The following is an 18,224-nucleotide window of genomic DNA, read 5'->3' on the forward strand; positions in this document are numbered from 1 at the left end:
ATTATATACGCTTTATCTGGTATCCTTTTAGTATATTTCGGAACGAAGTATATGTAACTTTGAAGTATATGCTCGTGAGCATCGCAGTTAAATTTAACGGTCGAACTGCGGTCACACTGTTCACATCGTCACGCACGCATCGTCGTCCATTTTTGCCAAGAACCGAGACGAAAATTTGTAATTTAAAGCAAGCGAGTCGGAGACGGCAAATACCTATTGACAGTGCATTTCAGTGGCCTTTGGAATACTGCTCAAACAACCAGCAATCAATAGCAATATTAATTTCTACCTAAAAATATATAGGTAACCACAAATAGAAGTTGAAAATTAAATGTGCGTGCGTATGTGCCAGCGGAGTAGTAGCACAATAAAAAAGTAAATAAAGCGCGTGTGAAGTGGTGCAGAAAGCGAAAAGAGAGTCGGAAAAACCAAAAATCCAATTAACGTAAGTGCAATGGTGTGAAAAGTGTGTTCAGCTTTTTCTTCTGCAAAGCTGATAATGATATGCGATTCGACCATTTTTAAAATTTCATGAAATCAACATTCCAACTCACAACGGTGTGCGTGTGCGTGTCCATGTGTTTGTGTAGGCGAGAGCGAGACAACCAGTGTGATCGCTTTGGCTGCTGTCATTTTGGTTGCGTTTTTTTTAAACTAATCTATGGTATTTGTCACGTAAAAGACTTAAACGTAAAACACGAAAAAAGTATTAAATTTAGTTAGAGAATGATATAAATTATTGGTAGAAAAAGAGCAATGAACGTTTACACACACGTGTTGCGGTTAATCGAAAGGGAAGTGTGTGTGTTTGATAGCACGGAAAACAGCTGGTACAGCTGCCGCTGCAGCAAAGCAAAAGAGGAGAAAGAAAAGGGAGAGAAAGAAGAAGAAATGGCGGAGCAAAAGAGCAGAAAACGCTTATTATCCTGCGTAGTTTTCTTTTTATCGGTGGTTGTTCTGCTATTAGGTTACAGTTTACACTTTTCTTTCTCCCTTTCTTTCGTCGTGCATTGCTATGCATTTACTTTGTTGCCTTTGTCGTGGTGGTTTTTATCGTCGGCCAGCCTTTAATTGCGCTGCGCCACTTCGTTTCTTTGCTTTCCTTAGCTGTTTCTCAGTTTGTTCGGAGTTTCTGGTCATTCCGACTGGGAATCGGATTCCGATTCGGTATCGCCCTTTTCCTGCGGCGACAGTTGCAGCTGCTTGCAGGGCAACGAAGTTGTCGGGGAGGACTGAAAAAAGCTATGACAGAAAATGTAGCTAAATAACCTTATTTAGACTCTCAAAAATGGTTTTTTAAAAAAATAGTACCATTTTTCTTTTTTTATTCTTTTCTTTTATTCTCTGGCCATATATTCATTTATAAATTAATTACCAATATTGTAAAATGGCGAACAATCACCCAATTTTTTGCCTACTTGATTTTTTTCCATTCTCTTTTGCCTTAAATATTTTGTCTTAAACAATACGTCATCAAAGTCATTAAATTTAGGTGTACTTGGCATTTTAAAGCTTTTCACTGGCGTTTTAATTTAATAAAATGTTTTCTTGAAAAGAGATTGGCTGGCCGTAATTAAGGCTTAATAGTATTTTATACTTCAGAAGGGATATCTGTAATTTTAATATAAACATTGTCTTATAGTAAAATAAATTGATAGATTGATAAATCTGGGTTTTTGCATTTATCCGTCTTCTTATACATAATTGATATTTAAACATTCGTCATCTTCAAAAAGATATCCGAGTTTTTGTAGAACTGAAGCATCTGCTTATTTATTTATTTTTTTAAATTATTTGGGAAATAACTGCCTTAAAATGATAAGATAATGAAGCGTCTAGAATCATTGCTACACCAGGCGAAAAAGGCCAAATTGCCAGCACTGACAGGCCATAAATCGCTGCACCATTTTCTTTTATTGGCTGCGTGTGCGTGAGTGCACGCCTGTGAATCCTGTTTTTTCCTTTAAACCAGTTTGTGGTAGTCTTTTATCTGGTAGCAAGGTGTTCAGATCACCTTACTCATTCATTGTTTGTTTGTTCATTGCAGTCGACGCTTGATCATCCATCCATCTGCAGCATCCATCATCCGGAGTCGAGGCAATAAACAGCATTTAGGCATCTATCTATCCATCTGAAGAAACCGGAGAAGAAGAAACTCAATCATAGCGATGGCCTGTGCAACCCTGAAACGCGCTTTAGACTGGGAGTCGATGAACCAGCGTCCTCCAAAGCGCCGGCGATGCAATCCGTTTGGCCAGGCCGGTAACAGTGCAGGCCCATCTTCCCCGTCCCGCGACGGTCCTAGCACCTCGGCGGGCCTGCCTCATACGCCCAGCAACCGATTCGCCAAGGATAGCACCGAACCCAGTCCGTTCAGCGAGGCGTCGCTGGCCAAGATATCGCCAGGTGAGTTATTAGAGATAAGGGATGGTTCTAATGGTGGTTTGTGCTTTGCTAGTTAAAATCAAAATAAATTAATAAGATGAAGTCCTCACGATTGCAGGTTTCTAACTAATTCTAACATTCCCAAAAATGCGGTGCAGCTACATTAATAAAACCTTTCCCTTTCTAAATTACAGACAAAATGGCCGAGAGCTTGTGCAACGAGATAAAGAGACTGCACAAGCGCAAGCAGCTGCCGATCACCTCGTCGGCCTTGGAGCGCATGCAGGATTCGGAGTCGAGCGGATCAGAGATGGGACCGGAGAGCCCGCGCCGCCCGGATAGCCCCCCAAATCTGATGCGCCACGGCGAGAAGGCCCTGTTTACGTTCAAGCAGGTGCAGCTCATCTGCGAGAGCATGATTAAGGAGCGGGAAAATCAGCTGAGGGAGCGATACGAGTCCGTGCTGACCACCAAGCTGGCCGAACAATACGATGCCTTCGTCAAGTTCACTTATGATCAGATACAACGTCGCTACGAGGCAGCGCCTAGCTGTAAGTTTGAAATTATATCCCCTGTAAGCTATATACTAATTATATTATATTTTCAGACCTGTCGTAAGGCCGTGTCGCTCAAGCCTCATAAAAAAGAAATTAATAATTGCACTACGATCTTATGTGACGGTAGATCTACCGCGACAACAACAGCCCTCATTTAAACTAAAAACAAACAAATAAGGAAACTAAAGCAAATGCAAAACAAACCAACAAAAAACCTATAAAAAAAAAAAAACAAAAAAAAAAAACTACAACATACATCGTGTTTAATATATTTTGAAATACACGTGAAGAAAGCAGTTATAGTTTATGTCTAGATTTACATATATAATGTATCGGTTAGCAGCAAAGGGATGAATTATTTAAAAGCAGAAACAACAAAGAAACAAAAAACAAACAAATCTTGTTAAATTTATGTTTTTCACATAACAAAAATTCTAAATAAAATGACAAATATCTGATATGAAGAACTATAAGCACACAGCCACTGCAGACATATATGGTGCATCCGTAGAGAGAAAACGATTCAATGAAACCTCAAACGTAGCTTCGTACATAACAGACCGACAGAATTGGTAAATATAATGTTAGGTACATGTAGCATATAAGATATGATGTAAAACGTATCAAACTATATATTGTTTTTTGAGATAGTAATTTATGAGCAGAAGGCCCCGAGCAAAAAAGGAGCAAGCGAACATTAATTCAACAAAGAAAACTCATACTACTCATGAAGAACACTTTTCATAGTTTATTTTTCATATTAGTTATACACCAACGCAAGGAACGAACGCTTGACTTTGTCTATTTTCTCGAGTATCGTTTGTTAATTGTTTCTTCCTTTGATGCGAATTATTGCAAAGTAATGTAAACACATACAAAACAACTGAATTGTTTCGATTTGCTTTACAACATGTGGAAATGAATACTGATACAAAAATAAAAAAAAAGAAAACAAACAAAAAAAAAAGTTATTCATTAAGTCAAATTGAACGCTTTCTTATAATATACGCTTGGAAGAGAAGTTTTCATGTTCATTACAAATATTTTTTCACACCTTGAAGAATATATACAAAAATATATAATATATATTTTTCAATTACCGCAATCATACATACTTTATATTAGTAATTTAAACTTAAAGTTAGTAAAGAAATGCCATTTTTATATTAAAACAAACAAAAATAAAATGATGAATTGTAGAAGCCCGCTGGTCTTTTCTTTTTAAACCTTTTAATTCTGTTTGTGAAACGATCTTTAAACTTCATGCGTTAACAACCATTTCTTATTTAAAACCCATCCACGATTTCCTAATTAAGCGCATTGGTTTAGGTTGTTTTGAAAGTTAGCTGATGGTATACGTAAGCATTAAAAAAACTTTGAAATTATCGGTTTTAGGTGGGAAAAGATTCATAACAAAAATAAATTAATTCATTTCTGCATAACTCATTTGTGAATAATAATAAAAGATCTTGCTGCGGTTTCTCCAGACTTTGAGAATATTCATTTTGTTTTATTGATTTTTGTGCGTTCAACAGAAACTTTCCAAACTTATCACTAATTAACTAAAAATACGCTTGTTTCTCATGCTTACAATTACATAATAATGCATTAAAAGTCTTCAATAATAAATACATTTAGTTCAAAACTTAATTGAACGGAATGAGGAGGGTTATCTTATCATCATTATCAATTAGAAGCCGACATGGAGCATCTCCCGGCTACGAAAACTTCGATTTTTAAATTCCACACGTAAACTAAGGAAAGGCTGTGGGGGACAACGATTTTTTTTTTCTAGATTGGGAGGGATTCGACCCGGAAGGCACTACGAATGGTAGAATTCATACAATAATACAAGGAGCAGGACTATAAGGAGCTGTAAAGGGAAAGATGGAAATTTCGAAATAAAAATATCAGTCGGTATGGTTGATTTCTGCATGTTTGCTTTTCGAAGAACGGCATCGATAAACGGATATGGAAGAGCGAATAGCTGTGGGAATCAGAGTTGTTTCTTTTCCTTCAGCGGCGCAACCTTGGAGTGCTCCTTGACTGCAGCGAACGTTGTTTTGGAGAATGGATCAACGCAGGCGTCCTTAAACGTCTTTTTCTGAGTCTGAGTCAAACTTTTTGGAGACGGCGGAGGAACCACAGTAGCGGTTGTTGTATCCGTGGGGCAAGCACTATTTAAATGCGTCAGGCTTTCATGGCGGCCAAGGCCTCCAACTACCGACTGGTGAGGGCTAAAGAAAGCGGATGCTACCGTCCCATTGTGCAGACATTGATCCGAATCGGAAGCAAAGATATGAACCGATGAATTGGCAGTCAGCGCCGGATCCATCCACAAGCGCTTTACCGTTCCGGCCAATTGGTCCTTGGCCTTGAAGATTTGATCAATGATCCCATCGATTAAGGAGCCAAGTGAATCATATTCATTGGGAACCATTCCATCAACGCTGCTCTCGAAGTAGCTGAACATGGGAAACCAAACACGCGTTCTTTTGGAGTCGCTTTGCATGAGAGCCTATAAAGAAAATTAAATTAAAAAAAAAATATAAGGAACATCTGTATAAATCTTTAAATACCCACCCTATTATTTGCCAAAGTATGATAATAGAGGAACAGACGTGAGGTGATATAAAAGGCCACAAAGACATCGATGGAGTAATGCTCGTGGGCAGCTAAAATGAAGAATATGCCGAACATGTTGAGCAGCCAGGTAAGCGTGTGCAGGAAGTACAGATTCCGCGGGGTGTCTGGAAAGTAAAGTATATTAGAAGGGTATAATTTATACAGACAGTAGCTTAACTCACATTCTGTGATGAAGAAGTTGAGCAAGGTTAGGGCCACCGTGTGACCACTGAACATATAATCACCGCAGGTACGTACGCCCTGAATAGACATCCCCAGGCCGCTCCAGATGCGATAGGCCCGCGTCATCCGAATGATCAAGGCACCCACCATATCCACATTGGGATCATCAATGGCAAAGTCCTTCTGACTGCACTGTAGATGCGTTCCAGGGACGCTTAATGAGGTGATCAACATGGTAACACAGCGCAGCAGAAACACCGTGCCCGCCAAAGCAAAGAATCGCCTAAGAAGGACCAATCTGTACTTGTGGAAGATTAGCACTATGACCCAGATTGTGAACAGCAGAGATCCGGTGATTTCACACATGTTGAACGCCCACGGAATATGCGGCACGTTGTCCAGGAAGATGTCCGGCAGCGGTGGATAGCGCTTCATATCTGGAACTCTTTCATGCACTATAACCATCGTCAGGGAAGTTATCCAGGTAACCACGAACGAGTAGCCTGTAATTGTCAAGAAAACCTAGTTACTATGCGGACCCAAAATCTGACATAACTCTGCACATGGAAACAATAGTTGTGAAATCGACAATTAGCTACTGTAATCTAGAAATTCTAGACTGGAACAAATTGGATCATTTTTTAAAACTTAAATACATCTTACATAACAATACACAAGCCTAAGAACAAAAATAAATATATTGGTTTATAAAAGTTGATTCACGACGATGACGAAAACGAGGAATCAGAGGCATATAAGTATGAAAGCTTTGCAATTTTCTGATAATCATCTTTGTTTGTATTATAATTGCAGTATGTATATAAAGCGCAAACCTTTTTAACAAAGAAACATTATATTGTTGAATTTTGCCCCATTTTGAAGATATATATATATTTTGATTTTATTACCTAAGCCGAAAATAACCTGTTCATAGCTATATCTGTCAAAATTATAGACTTATCTACTAAAATGGCCATGACAAAGGAAAACAAACAGCCTGTAATGATAGATACATTATCGAGAAATAATGGAACTGATAGGAAATTAGGCTAGATAAGCTCATTGTTTTGTCTGGTCTTCGCTCATTTTAATATTTAATATGACTTTTTAATGAGAAATTCCACTATTCTATTATTCAAAGTAGGGTATATTTCTAGCCACTTGATAGAAATACAAATTCGATTGGATTGACAACTGTGTTTATGTTTTTGTTCGTCGCTAAACTGTTGAAGATTTCCCCGTAAAGTAAGCCAGCCGTTTGAAGGGTATCATAAACAAATTGGAATTGAAATTTAATGCACGCAAAGTTACACAAAAGTGACACAAATAATGAAAACAGTAAGCCAGAATGAGAGGATTGATTCCCCATGAGTACACAAATAAATTCGAGCGGCGTTTCCACAAGTAACCTCCAAAATGCTCAAAATAAATAATAGGTAACGCGTCACAAGCGTCCAAAACCTATAATTAAAGTTAGAGTGACGTATTTAGACGAAATATAGTAAGTAAACCATTGACCCCTAAGAATAACATATTCTTTGTGGGTTATTATTCGACCAACACATTCATAAACTATATTTGACCTGCTATGACGTATTTAATCAGACAATTATAGCATGCGTGACATTGAACTTTACGGGATACCTATTACTTTAGGGTTATCACTTGGGATTTGTTGTAAATAAGTTCGAAAGACCTTCAAAAACTAGAATGTATTTTGTATGTATGTGTGCGCGATAATTAACTGCAAGAGTTTTTTTAATTGTGGAAATATTTGGATAATGAGTAAAAACTAATTTCAGAAAAAATTATCAAAGTGAGAAATATAAAATTTTAAATTTCCGTTTTTAAGATAATAGGGTACCGGAAATCTGATAACTGATAAGTCAGATGTTCTGTTGACGCATTATTCACCATATGCCCAAACTTGACATTCATATTATAGGCATTCTCGTGGGAAAACCTCTTATTTCTTGGGTATCGCAGGGCAAGTTTATGGCTAAATTGCGTTATAGCGAAAAGCTCTTGAGAATTGGCACACGACCGATAAGCCCGGAGAAACAATCAATGGGACAATTGACCTTCGTAATTGAAGGGGGGCAGGTTTTCGTCAGTGGGATATGTGAACCTACTCACCTAAGCTCATGGCGGTTTTGAAGTATTCCGGCGGAACATAGCGTCCGCCCATGCGCAAATAAGTATCACAATCGGACACATAGCTGGGACACTCGACCTGTGGACAGGGGCATGTGGATGTGGAAGGTGGACCTCCGACGGTATTCGGCAGAGGCATATATACCGAGTTTCCGCCATGACTCTCGATGCCCAGCATTACTGAGTCCGCGGAACTGTTTTTAACCAGGAGCTGTAGCTTGAGAACTGCGTGCCAAAATTTTTTCAGCTCCCCAAATGTTAGTTTGTAGCCCAAGCGGTATCGCATATCCCGGACATCTTCCTCGGTGAGGGAGAGCAGGACTTCGCCATCGATGGCCTCCTGGCGCAAGCAGTCTAACAGAATCCTTGAAAAGTGCTCTGTATAGGTAGCCCAATTGGTAACATCCTCCGTGGTCCACTGGGCTACCATAAGGGGGTCCACAGGCTCCGGTTCAGGTGATCCATTGGTTAGGTGCTTCTCAGCCGGATCAAAGAAGGGAGACTTGGACTCCTTATCCGACTTGACCAATCCACCGCCCTCCGAACGTGGCTGAGTCACCGGATCGCCAATTTCACCGTCGCACATCGCGCTTTCTTTTTTCCGTTCGATGTTCTTCTGCTTGTTTTTTATTCGTTCCAATTTTGCGATTTATCCAATCCAAATAATTGTGCTGCCGAACTCAGGCGGAGTGCATCATTATTTCACTGCTGGCTACTACTGCGGCGCATAATTAACACCTCACTTATTGCGCGTCCAGCGTTTGTTGATGTAAAAGCACATTTAATTTGGTTTGGTTACTTGTAAAATCTAGACTACTAAGTTGGTTCCGTTCAGAGAGCGAGCGAGAGAACAGTGCAGAGTGAGCGGCTCTACTGCGGGCGGGAGCGAGATAAAGAAGGCAAACAGCTGACTTGGGCTTTCGCATAAATATCGATAGTAGGTGGGCTCAGTTAGTGGTTATCGATAATCATTTACTAGCGGAATTATCACCGTGTTCGCACTAGGTATTCTTTTGATTATAATTTGTATGTTAACAAGAATAGGTTGTGCCGGTTATAACTTTTCAGAACGCAGCCAATACTTACATCTTCCAGGATTGCTATATAAATTTTTAAAACAAAATTTTGTGTACTTAATGATTAAAACAAGTCAAATCGATAAATTCGCCATCCATTCAAAAAGTGGTAGAGTGGAAACGTTTTTGAAAGTGATATCGAGGCGACATAGTCGTTTGCATTTTGCGAGCGGCAAAGCGAGTTCAGAGTTTCTGTGCGAATGTTTAATCAGAATTAATCCTCGAATAATATGAAGAAAGCCAAGCCACTGCTGCACGACCATCTGATAACAATCCGAGTGAAGAAGGTGAGTCCAACTCCCTAGTTTTCACAGATAAAGTATACCTTCGCCTCTGACAGCTGCCAAACAACCGGCAAATTCACTTGAACAAAAAAATTATAAACCCTTTGTAAGGGCGGCGAATTTGGGATAGGAAAAACAAGGTTAGGTCGCAGGCAGGCCGCATCTTTTGCTGATTGTGCTCCTTTTTTTTTCCAATTTCAGTACCTCGAGGAGCATATTGGAGAGACCTACCTGGATGTGAAGCAAATGACCAGGGAGTTGATGCAAAAGTATCCGGAATACTCACGTCGCAAATTCGGTCCCTTCAGGCAATTAGTGCACCAAGGTAAACAAGCAGAAAAGTCGGGATTAGGGTTTCCAAATAAATTTATTGAAAGCTATAAGTAAGAGGCGTCAACTTCAATGAAAATGTACTCAATTATTCAATTACTTAAATTGATATTGGGAAGTTTTTGTATATAGCAGCTTTATGATTTGATGTGATATATTTGATTTCACTCGTTTTTAACTAATAAATATGTTCGTCGTAGATTACGATCCCATTTATCTCAGTTTATTTTCAAATGAGTTGGAGAAACTGTATAGTCAACACTAAATTAAAGATAAAACCTAATATAATTTGTTTCACCCTAGCATTTGCCGTAATCTCGGATAGCTATAACTTGGACAAGGTAAGCAGCTCGGAGGAGGAGTGCATTAGCGAGGAATTGGACGCACCACCCGACAACAGTCTAATGAGCAATATGATGAACAGCCTTTACACTCAACCAAGGAAGCCGCTGGCTGCCAAGCCAATTAGCGAACCCATCGATATATCCAGTGGGGACGAAAACGACGATGACTCCAATGCGAACACTACCAACGGAGATGGGCCAGCTCCTGTTCCAACAGGTGTTAAGCCCAACGCTTTAAAACGCATAATGGATGATTTGCCTGAGACCACGACAATTCCTAAGAAATGTGAGTTACGCTACCACGACTCTACGACTCTTAAAATTAATAATATTTTTCTATTAGCAGTTAAACCGAATACAATTCAAGGTTGTGGTCCGGATACAGCACAAAAACGTGAGTAAGCCTCTGGAACAGCCAAAGACATCACCTAAAACTTCTATTTAGTTATTCAAGGGATGGGTCACAGGGGGAAGAATCACTGTGAAACTGCTGTGTCCTCCAAAGAACATCGTAGTGCGGCCGGGGTGTACCAACAGCTTCATCAAAACCCCAAGAAGTACAAAAAAGAGCTGGAGGTGCAGCACACTACGGAAAGTTTTAGGGACATTGGCGGTATGGATAGCACATTGAAGGAGCTATGCGAGATGCTAATCCACATCAAGTCACCCGAGTTCTATTTTCAACTGGGTCTTTTGCCCGCAAGAGGTCTTTTACTGCATGGGCCGCCCGGATGCGGCAAAACCTTTTTAGCTCATGCTATAAGTGGGGTATGCTTTATAAAATATAATGATTATAATCCTTATTCATCTCGTTCCTTGGTTCTTTCCAAAAGCAATTAAAAATGCCGCTGTTGGAAGTGCCGGCAACAGAGTTAATTGGTGGCATCTCTGGAGAGTCCGAGGAGCGCATACGCGACGTCTTTGAACAGGCAATGGGATACTCGCCCTGTGTGCTCTTTATAGACGAGATCGATGCCATTGGTGCAAACCGACAGTGGGCGTCTAAGGACATGGAGCGCCGCATTGTGTCGCAACTGATAAGCAGCTTGGATAACTTAAAGGCCAATGAGTTTGGTCAGTCTGTGGTCGTTATAGGGGCCACCACTCGACCCGATGTTCTAGACCCTGGTCTACGTCGAGTCGGTCGTTTTGATCATGAAATTGCCATACACATACCGTCGCGCAAGGAGCGTCGTGAAATCTTGCGCATCCAGTGCGAGGGTTTGTCCGTCGATCCAAAGCTTAATTATGATAAGATTGCAGAGCTGACACCTGGTTATGTTGGCGCTGATCTGATGGCTCTGGTCAGCCGGGCAGCTTCTGTGGCTGTAAAACGTAGGTCTATGAAAAAGTTCCGCGAACTGCATGCTGCAAGCGAGAAGAACATGACCACGGTTACTTTGGATGACGATGATCCCAGCGAGGAGCCACATGAAAGTGCTGAATCTAAAACTGAGGCTGAGCCGAAAGGTGACAAAGAAAAGGAAAAAGAGAAGGAAAAAGAAAAGGAAAATAATAAAATAGATGCAGAAGAAAAAGAGAAATCGGATGGTGACAAGGAAGTACCCGATAATAAGAAAACCGAGGACGAAACACCCAAACCTAAAACCCCCAAGAAAGCGACCAATGGAAAATCTCCTAAGAAACAATCCGTTGCAGCCATGGAGGTGGATGATGAACCCGATAAGGAGCCAGAGAAATCCGTGGAGCGGGAAGCTGATTCCTCTAACGACGAATACTACGAACCCACTCTGGCTGAGCTGACCAACTTTCTGGACAATCCGCCCGAGGAGTTTGCCGATCCGAATTTCTGCCTCACTCTTATTGATTTTATCGATGCCATTAAGGTGATGCAGCCTTCGGCCAAGCGCGAGGGCTTTATTACAGTGCCGGACACTACCTGGGACGATATTGGTGCGCTGCAGACAATTCGCGAAGAACTTAAGCTGGCCGTTTTGGCGCCAGTTAAGTATCCAGAGATGCTAGAACGTCTTGGACTAAATGCACCCTCTGGCGTTCTTCTTTGCGGTCCACCAGGTTGCGGAAAAACTCTTTTGGCCAAGGCTATTGCCAATGAGGCTGGTATAAATTTTATATCGGTAAAGGGACCCGAGCTAATGAACATGGTGAGTTAAACTAATTGTGGTTTATTTTTCCCTTGCTAATCGAATGTTCCTTTCTCAGTATGTTGGTGAAAGCGAGCGTGCTGTGCGAGCCTGCTTTCAACGTGCTCGTAACTCTTCACCCTGCGTCATATTCTTTGACGAGTTTGACTCCTTGTGTCCCAAACGATCGGATGGTGGGGATGGCAACAATTCCGGAACCCGTATTGTCAACCAACTGTTGACCGAAATGGATGGCGTCGAGGAGCGCAAGGGTGTATACATACTGGCCGCCACCAACAGACCTGATATCATTGATCCGGCCATTCTGCGTCCGGGTCGCCTGGACACCATTCTTTATGTCGGTTTGCCCGAGCAGAGTGAACGTGCAGAGATTTTGAAAGCCACAACCAAGGTAGATAGCCTTTCTTTTGTTTTATTTTTTAATGCTTATTTTCTTTTCCTTTCAGAACGGAAAGCGTCCGTTGCTAGCCGAAGATGTAAATATCGACGAGATTGCTGCTAAAACTGATGGATACACTGGTGCAGATTTAGCAGGACTGGTTAAGCAGGCCTCTATGTTTTCCCTGCGCGAAGCCCTAAACGTTGGTGACACAAAACTCGACGATCTGTGCGTACGCAATCAGCATTTTAACGAGGCTTTGCAGCAGCTTCGACCCTCAGTTAACGCCCAGGTGAGATTGTTTTATAATATTGTTTGGGGTATCCTTACTAATTGTGTAACTAACTTACAGGACCGCAAAGTATACGATAAACTGCGCCTGAAATACGCTGCACCCAGGGTACCCACCTTTGATGATAAGTAACGCTCTCAACAATAATGGATTTGTTGTCTTAGTCAATAAGCTCACTTGCAAATCAAAAATAATTTGATTGCGAGAAAACACAAACGTATGATTTATAAAACAAAAACCATGTTACCCAGGAACTAATTAATTTCCTTAAAATTGTAAGCCTACCATTTAAAATGAGTAGAGAACGGAATGCATTTTGGCTTTTAAATGAAAAGGGTTCCATATGAATGTTTAAATATATCAGATTAATGGTATCAATGTTTTCAATATTGATTTAATTATACTCGGTAATATACAATTTGGAATTCAAATTCTTTTTATATATATTTTAGGACCTCAAATTTGATGATTGACATATGTAGTTTTTATATGAAAGTTTCGCTTATTCCCGGTTCACCTTAATTTAAACATAAATCACTAATCGCACTAATCACAAAACAATAACTTTTTAGCTTACAGAAATACACCCAGCGGCATCGTTGAAGACATGGGGGGCTTGCCACGGCTGGTGAGAACGACACCATCGCCACCGCCTTGGCCATCACGACTAGGCCCTAATCGCTTAAAAGGCGGAAGACGAGGTTCCAATTGCCGCGGGAATAGTCCAGCAGGCAAGGCTTGAATTCCTTCAGGCAGGATGGTTGGCTCGCTTGCCTTGAAACCCTTCTGAATTCGTAGGATTTCATCGTGTCGCGACAAAACTGTGCGCTTTGTCCGCTTCTTCTTTGGTTTGGTCTTGGCACAATCGCCACCAGCCGTGGTGGACTCTTCCACGGAACCGGTTGGGCTTTCTGTTACCACAGTTTCAGTGCTACCCTCGCGCCGCGCCGGACGAGGAATGGGTGGCTCATTTTCACGAGAAATCTGATGGCGCAGGTCATAGGAGCGTTTGCACATCTCCCGAATGCCATACCAGCTCTCATGTCCAATTTGACTGATCATCTCCACAGGTGGCTGGAAGCCGAGCTCACGTGATGGTAACTCCATCACCAAAGCCATGGGCACCTTAAGCACACCGTATACGTAATCTACAACAGATCCGGCAATGGTTCGCTTGGTCAGACAGCTGATACTTCCTGTTCGGTACTCCCGACCATTGTAGGATTTGATGGCACTCTTGCCGGAATTTGCAAGGGAGCTCAGTTCACGCCAGTAAAGCGGGCTATCACGGCAGTAGCCCCACGGGTACATGATGCTCTGACCATACGAGTGCAGGGACAGAAAGAACAGAAGGTTGGAGCTCATCCGATTGAGAATGCTTTTCAATGCCCGCGTTTCCAGTTCCGAAAACGGACTTTCACCCTTGTATGTATTGCGGTTGATCTTGCTGGAACCGCTGTTCCAGAATATGTCGTAGTTTCGGTTACAATCAGTACCCACAAATTTGCTTGATTTTTGAGGCCGCCGGTTTTTGCGCCACTTGGGATTCTAGGTAAGGAGTTACATTACATTAAACATTTAAAAGTGTTTGCTTAAAAAGGACTTTCAGGACATTGGTTATTGTTATAGGTTCAACTTACTTTAGTGCGGGAGTACTCATAACCATCGGGATTCACTAGAGGCACAATGATGAAACGAAGCTTGCGGAGTACCTCTATGTTCCTGGTGTACCGCTCGGTCAATTGGTAAATGCAATTAAGGGCCGTGGAGATACTAATCCATTCGCGGGCATGGGTTCCTGCCTCAATGAAGACGGTTTTCCGGCTTTGCTCGCCATGATGGATAACAGGAACAGTGGACTTACAATTAGGACCGACATCGTACGGCAGCGGTAACTGCTCCCGCACCTGTGCAGATAACTCCACGTTATTCGCGTTCATCCAGTTAATCTCCAGAGCTCGAATTTCTCGCTTCTCATGCGTATGACCAAGGCTGTACATCTGCACGAAGTGGGGATACCGTTGGGCTACGTATTCTAGGTACTGGTTGATCTGCTTGTATTCCAGATAGGAATGTAGTATGTCCGGTCGTGGAATCACCAACCGGCGCAGCGGTGTAGTGGGAGCATCCCGGATCCGTTCCTTTGCCGTCTTTGTGTTTATGCGTTTGGATATGGCGGCCATTACAGAGAAAACAAAGGATTTTTACAAAAATAAACGAACTTATTACTAGAGAATTTAAGGATGATGACTATCGTATGGTTTAGGAATAAATGAAAACTTAGATTCCATTGGGAATTGACACCTAATTCGAATAAGCCTGGCCTGCTGCTGGGTGGGATTCTCACCTGGCACTTGATGTTCAGGTGAAGCCGCTCGACCACGAGCAGAGTTAGCCGTGTGCTCTGCTTGGGTTTGTCTTCCATTGTGCGGGACTTAAACATCAGTAGCCTCGGTTTTGTACCCCTAAATGGCAAAAATCGTACTCCGACGGAAAGTCCAACTCCCCTTGAGTTGCTCCTGTCGATGTACTCAAAGAAATTCGACCTTACTCTTGATGAGCTCATAAGAACTATGGAATTCCTAAGATTTTGGTTAGTTCTTTAAATTTCAAAAATTAAACTTACCTTAATGGTCTCTTATCTTTCTTTGATATTTAATGAATAGGTTACTTAATTATTTTATGTTCCTAAAATCACATAAAAGATAAGATTTGTAATAAATTATATGATATCTTAGTTAAAGGAGGATTAATAACATATATGGCTTTATATCTTCGATGGTTATATCTTTGACTTTTTTCTTCGAGTGTAGAGTTCGCAGTGGGTAAATGGGACAGCGACAACGTTTAATAAGTTGGGCTCGGTAGCATGTAATGCGGAATTGGATTTGGATTCCGGCTAGGAATCCCCCTAGCCTGGCTGCAGCTGCCACAAAACGCAAATATGCTAAATGTCAGACAGAAGGACGGGGTAGCCTGACTGGTGGGCGTGGAGAAAAATCAGGAAAACAGAAGCAGAGCAGGAACAACGGCGTGGGCGTCCAAAAGAGCAGAAGGCGCCTTACCTTCAATGCAAATAAACAGGAACTCCTGGAGTCCCTGGCGTGCAGCCTGGGAAACGAGCCAGGAACTGGAGGAGGAGCAGTTTTAGTCCTTCTCCGGTTAAGCGTTTTACAGCGAAGTTCATTTGTGGATCTGGGCTTCCTGATTACACTAAACTGCAGGAAAAATAAATACAAATTTTGGGAACTAAGTCTAAAAATTAAATTTTCTTAAAAATTTACCATTACATGAATGGAAAAAAAAAATTATTTATTATTGAAATATTATTGTTTAAATTGATTTTGCTATCTCCTTTTATTATTTATTTTTATCTCTAAAAATCTTTACCTAATAATTTTAATATACGAGGTGTGTTCAAAAAGTAAGGTGACTCTTCAAATTTCGCGAATTTCAAATTTTTCGATTATCGATTTTTTTGTTTTGTTATATTGGTACACTCTTCCCTAACATCTGTACCAAGTTTCAATGGAACATCCTCTTTTGTTTGGTTGTGAGAGGCGTAAAGTTACAAGTTATTTTGCGAGCTCGGCGATTTTTTGCTATCGAAAAATATGGATCAAAGGATTTGGATTTTTTGGCCAAAAACAACACCACAATAATGCCTCAGCCACCATATTCACCGGATTTGGCCCCATGTGACTTTTTCTTGTTCCCAAAACTGAAGATAATCGAAAAATTTGAAAAATTTGAAATTTGAAAAGTCACCTTACTTTTTGAACACACCTCGTATAACTTCTAAAAGGTTTCGATAATCGAAAAATTTGAAATTCGCGAAATTTGAAGAGTCACCTTACTTTTTGAACACACCTCGTAATGAAGTTACTTTATTATTCATCAAATCATTTTAGCATTATTAATGGTGTTTTATGAGCATATTTGGTGATCAAATCAATGCAATCCGCAACATGATAGCCAACTTCCACCAACTTGTTGCCGAGTGTAATATATTTCTTATGGCCTGGCAAATGTCATGTCAACGCAAAAGTCAAAAGTGCGCGGCAGGTCGGTGTAGAGCCGCACACAAAAATTCATACTAACGGCGGTGCAGTCGTATCCTTAACTGAATCCATATAAATTGGTATAAATATGTATGGCATATAGCGGGAGCAACGCAACCAGTTGATTTATACAGGAACCATGTTCGTGTTGATTTTCATTTAACGGTCTTTTAGTCAACTTCCTGACACAGTGACTGCCATATATTTACGTCTGGCTATGTCTACATAATACATTGTTACTACTTTCTTAGGTGTATACCCTTTAAGTTGGAATGTTTTAGGGATTTAGTAAAATCTCTAAAAATTAAATTTAAGATTTCTGTAAGATAGGAACCACTTTTAATAGATTACAGTTAGTTTTCATTATAGAAGAAAATAATAGTTTGTTTACTTTTACTTTGTTTCATAAGATTACATACATATATAAAGTAACATTTTTGATTATCAAATAACAAGTAATTCCTTATAAATCAGCATATTCTCAAGTCGTCAATTTCAAATACTCTTTAACAAAAACCTTTTCAACTTTTTTTTTACTGTTACATGGTATAAACACGCAAAGTCCCATGCCCAAACGGATGAATGGAGCAAGTGAAGCCTTTCCCAGTCAGTAAGTCAGTCGGTTGGTGGTGCCTCTTTCTAGGGGTAAAAGTTAAAGGGGAAACCCTTTTCAAGTATGCATTATGTCATTAGCATGTTGGCAAATATAAAGGGCCAAACTTTGTTGAATTCTGGCTTCTTTTTTTTTTCTTTTTTGTTCCCACTCCCTGACGGCTGTCTCCTGTCTTTCGTTCGAGTTGCGATGACGAAATGTAATGTAGCATAAAACTGTTTACGAATTAACGAAATTCCAAACAATTATGCCCCAAACAAATTCGGATTTTCCTGGGAAACTTTTTGCCTGGACCTGCCCCAATGAGCTGGTTGTCTGTCATGTGGCAGGGCAATTTAACTTTTGTGCAATTTGGCATAGTTTGTGAGGCAATCTACTGATTATTTTGATTACTGTGCGAACTTAACGAGATTCCCCATTCCACCAGCCAATAAACACTCCATTAAGAATACAAATTGAATATACAGAAAGAAATCGTAATGTAATATATTTTATACTTTATTATTCATATATTCCATCATTTAGTATGCATGATAATGTCGTTCTGCACATGTTTTCTTGAATTAAAGATCGATTGTATTGATCAAGTTAATTTATTTCTGTGCAATCCGTAGTTCCGTTCCCATGCCAAAGACTCGAGATTTCATGTTCATGGTTAAGGCCAAACGCATCTATTGTCAACGCTGGGTTTTCAGATGCAAATAATCCCGCCGAAATGCGATAATAACAAAAGCACGCCTTGAGCCGAACAATACAAAAAAGCCAAATAGATCTCTCCTTTTACGAATGTTTATATAAGCCTTTAAGTTAAAAGC

General features: G+C 40.5%; 4 protein-coding genes across 6 annotated transcripts; 2 read left to right on the forward strand and 2 right to left on the reverse strand.

The window, feature by feature from the left end:
- The first annotated feature begins 95 nt into the window (after positions 1 to 95).
- Positions 96 to 3,909, forward strand: LOC108102730 (akirin). Its single transcript, XM_017207877.2, has 4 exons — positions 96 to 445; positions 2,048 to 2,406; positions 2,580 to 2,936; positions 2,993 to 3,909. The coding sequence occupies exons 2-4, from the start codon at positions 2,169 to 2,171 to the stop codon at positions 3,001 to 3,003; spliced, it is 606 nt and encodes a 201-aa protein (XP_017063366.1). The 5' UTR covers positions 96 to 445; positions 2,048 to 2,168; the 3' UTR covers positions 3,004 to 3,909.
- Positions 3,910 to 4,415: 506 nt separating this feature from the next.
- Positions 4,416 to 8,780, reverse strand: LOC108102727 (sphingomyelin synthase-related 1). Its single transcript, XM_017207866.2, has 4 exons — positions 7,887 to 8,780; positions 5,750 to 6,253; positions 5,526 to 5,692; positions 4,416 to 5,460 (listed from the first exon to the last, which is right to left on the reverse strand). The coding sequence occupies exons 1-4, from the start codon at positions 8,488 to 8,490 to the stop codon at positions 4,939 to 4,941; spliced, it is 1,797 nt and encodes a 598-aa protein (XP_017063355.1). The 5' UTR covers positions 8,491 to 8,780; the 3' UTR covers positions 4,416 to 4,938.
- A 345-nt stretch (positions 8,781 to 9,125) lies between these two features.
- Positions 9,126 to 13,109, forward strand: LOC108102748 (nuclear valosin-containing protein-like). Of its 3 annotated transcripts, none has more exons than XM_017207899.2 (9): positions 9,126 to 9,267; positions 9,466 to 9,589; positions 9,898 to 10,224; positions 10,282 to 10,332; positions 10,384 to 10,706; positions 10,772 to 12,064; positions 12,123 to 12,455; positions 12,511 to 12,735; positions 12,796 to 13,109. In XM_017207899.2, exons 1-9 carry the CDS (start codon positions 9,211 to 9,213, stop codon positions 12,865 to 12,867), a joined length of 2,805 nt encoding a protein of 934 aa, XP_017063388.1. In that variant the 5' UTR covers positions 9,126 to 9,210; the 3' UTR covers positions 12,868 to 13,109. The 3 variants fall into 3 exon arrangements, with proteins under 3 accessions (XP_017063388.1, XP_017063390.1, XP_017063389.1); XM_017207901.2 differs by having other exon boundaries at positions 10,393 to 10,706; XM_017207900.2 differs by having other exon boundaries at positions 10,285 to 10,332.
- Positions 13,110 to 13,160: 51 nt separating this feature from the next.
- On the reverse strand, positions 13,161 to 14,994 carry LOC108102750 (carboxypeptidase B). The gene is made up of 3 exons (XM_017207902.2): positions 14,376 to 14,994; positions 13,313 to 14,283; positions 13,161 to 13,252 (listed from the first exon to the last, which is right to left on the reverse strand). The coding sequence occupies exons 1-3, from the start codon at positions 14,916 to 14,918 to the stop codon at positions 13,249 to 13,251; spliced, it is 1,518 nt and encodes a 505-aa protein (XP_017063391.1). The 5' UTR covers positions 14,919 to 14,994; the 3' UTR covers positions 13,161 to 13,248.
- Between the last annotated feature and the right edge of the window lie 3,230 nt (positions 14,995 to 18,224).

The sequence above is a fragment of the Drosophila eugracilis genome, unplaced genomic scaffold, assembly GCF_018153835.1.
Source record: "Drosophila eugracilis isolate 14026-0451.02 unplaced genomic scaffold, ASM1815383v1 contig_2088, whole genome shotgun sequence".
Classification (NCBI taxonomy): Eukaryota; Metazoa; Arthropoda; class Insecta; order Diptera; family Drosophilidae; genus Drosophila; species Drosophila eugracilis.

Bases quoted from the DNA above. Each gene is read 5' to 3' on its own strand.
- LOC108102730 (XM_017207877.2), top strand. From the start codon at position 2,169: ATGGCCTGTGCAACCCTGAAACGCGCTTTAGACTGGGAGTCGATGAAC. The intron at 2,407-2,579 runs GTGAGTTATTAG...TCTAAATTACAG, and splicing joins GCTGGCCAAGATATCGCCAG to ACAAAATGGCCGAGAGCTTG.
- LOC108102727 (XM_017207866.2), bottom strand. From the start codon at position 8,490: ATGTGCGACGGTGAAATTGGCGATCCGGTGACTCAGCCACGTTCGGAG. The intron at 6,254-7,886 runs GTGAGTAGGTTC...TGACAATTACAG, and splicing joins CAAAACCGCCATGAGCTTAG to GCTACTCGTTCGTGGTTACC. The intron at 5,461-5,525 runs GTGGGTATTTAA...TTTTCTTTATAG, and splicing joins ATACTTTGGCAAATAATAGG to GCTCTCATGCAAAGCGACTC.
- LOC108102748 (XM_017207899.2), top strand. From the start codon at position 9,211: ATGAAGAAAGCCAAGCCACTGCTGCACGACCATCTGATAACAATCCGA. The intron at 12,456-12,510 runs GTAGATAGCCTT...TTTTCCTTTCAG, and splicing joins TTTTGAAAGCCACAACCAAG to AACGGAAAGCGTCCGTTGCT. The intron at 12,736-12,795 runs GTGAGATTGTTT...ACTAACTTACAG, and splicing joins GACCCTCAGTTAACGCCCAG to GACCGCAAAGTATACGATAA.
- LOC108102750 (XM_017207902.2), bottom strand. From the start codon at position 14,918: ATGGCCGCCATATCCAAACGCATAAACACAAAGACGGCAAAGGAACGG. The intron at 14,284-14,375 runs GTAAGTTGAACC...CTCCTTACCTAG, and splicing joins ATGAGTACTCCCGCACTAAA to AATCCCAAGTGGCGCAAAAA.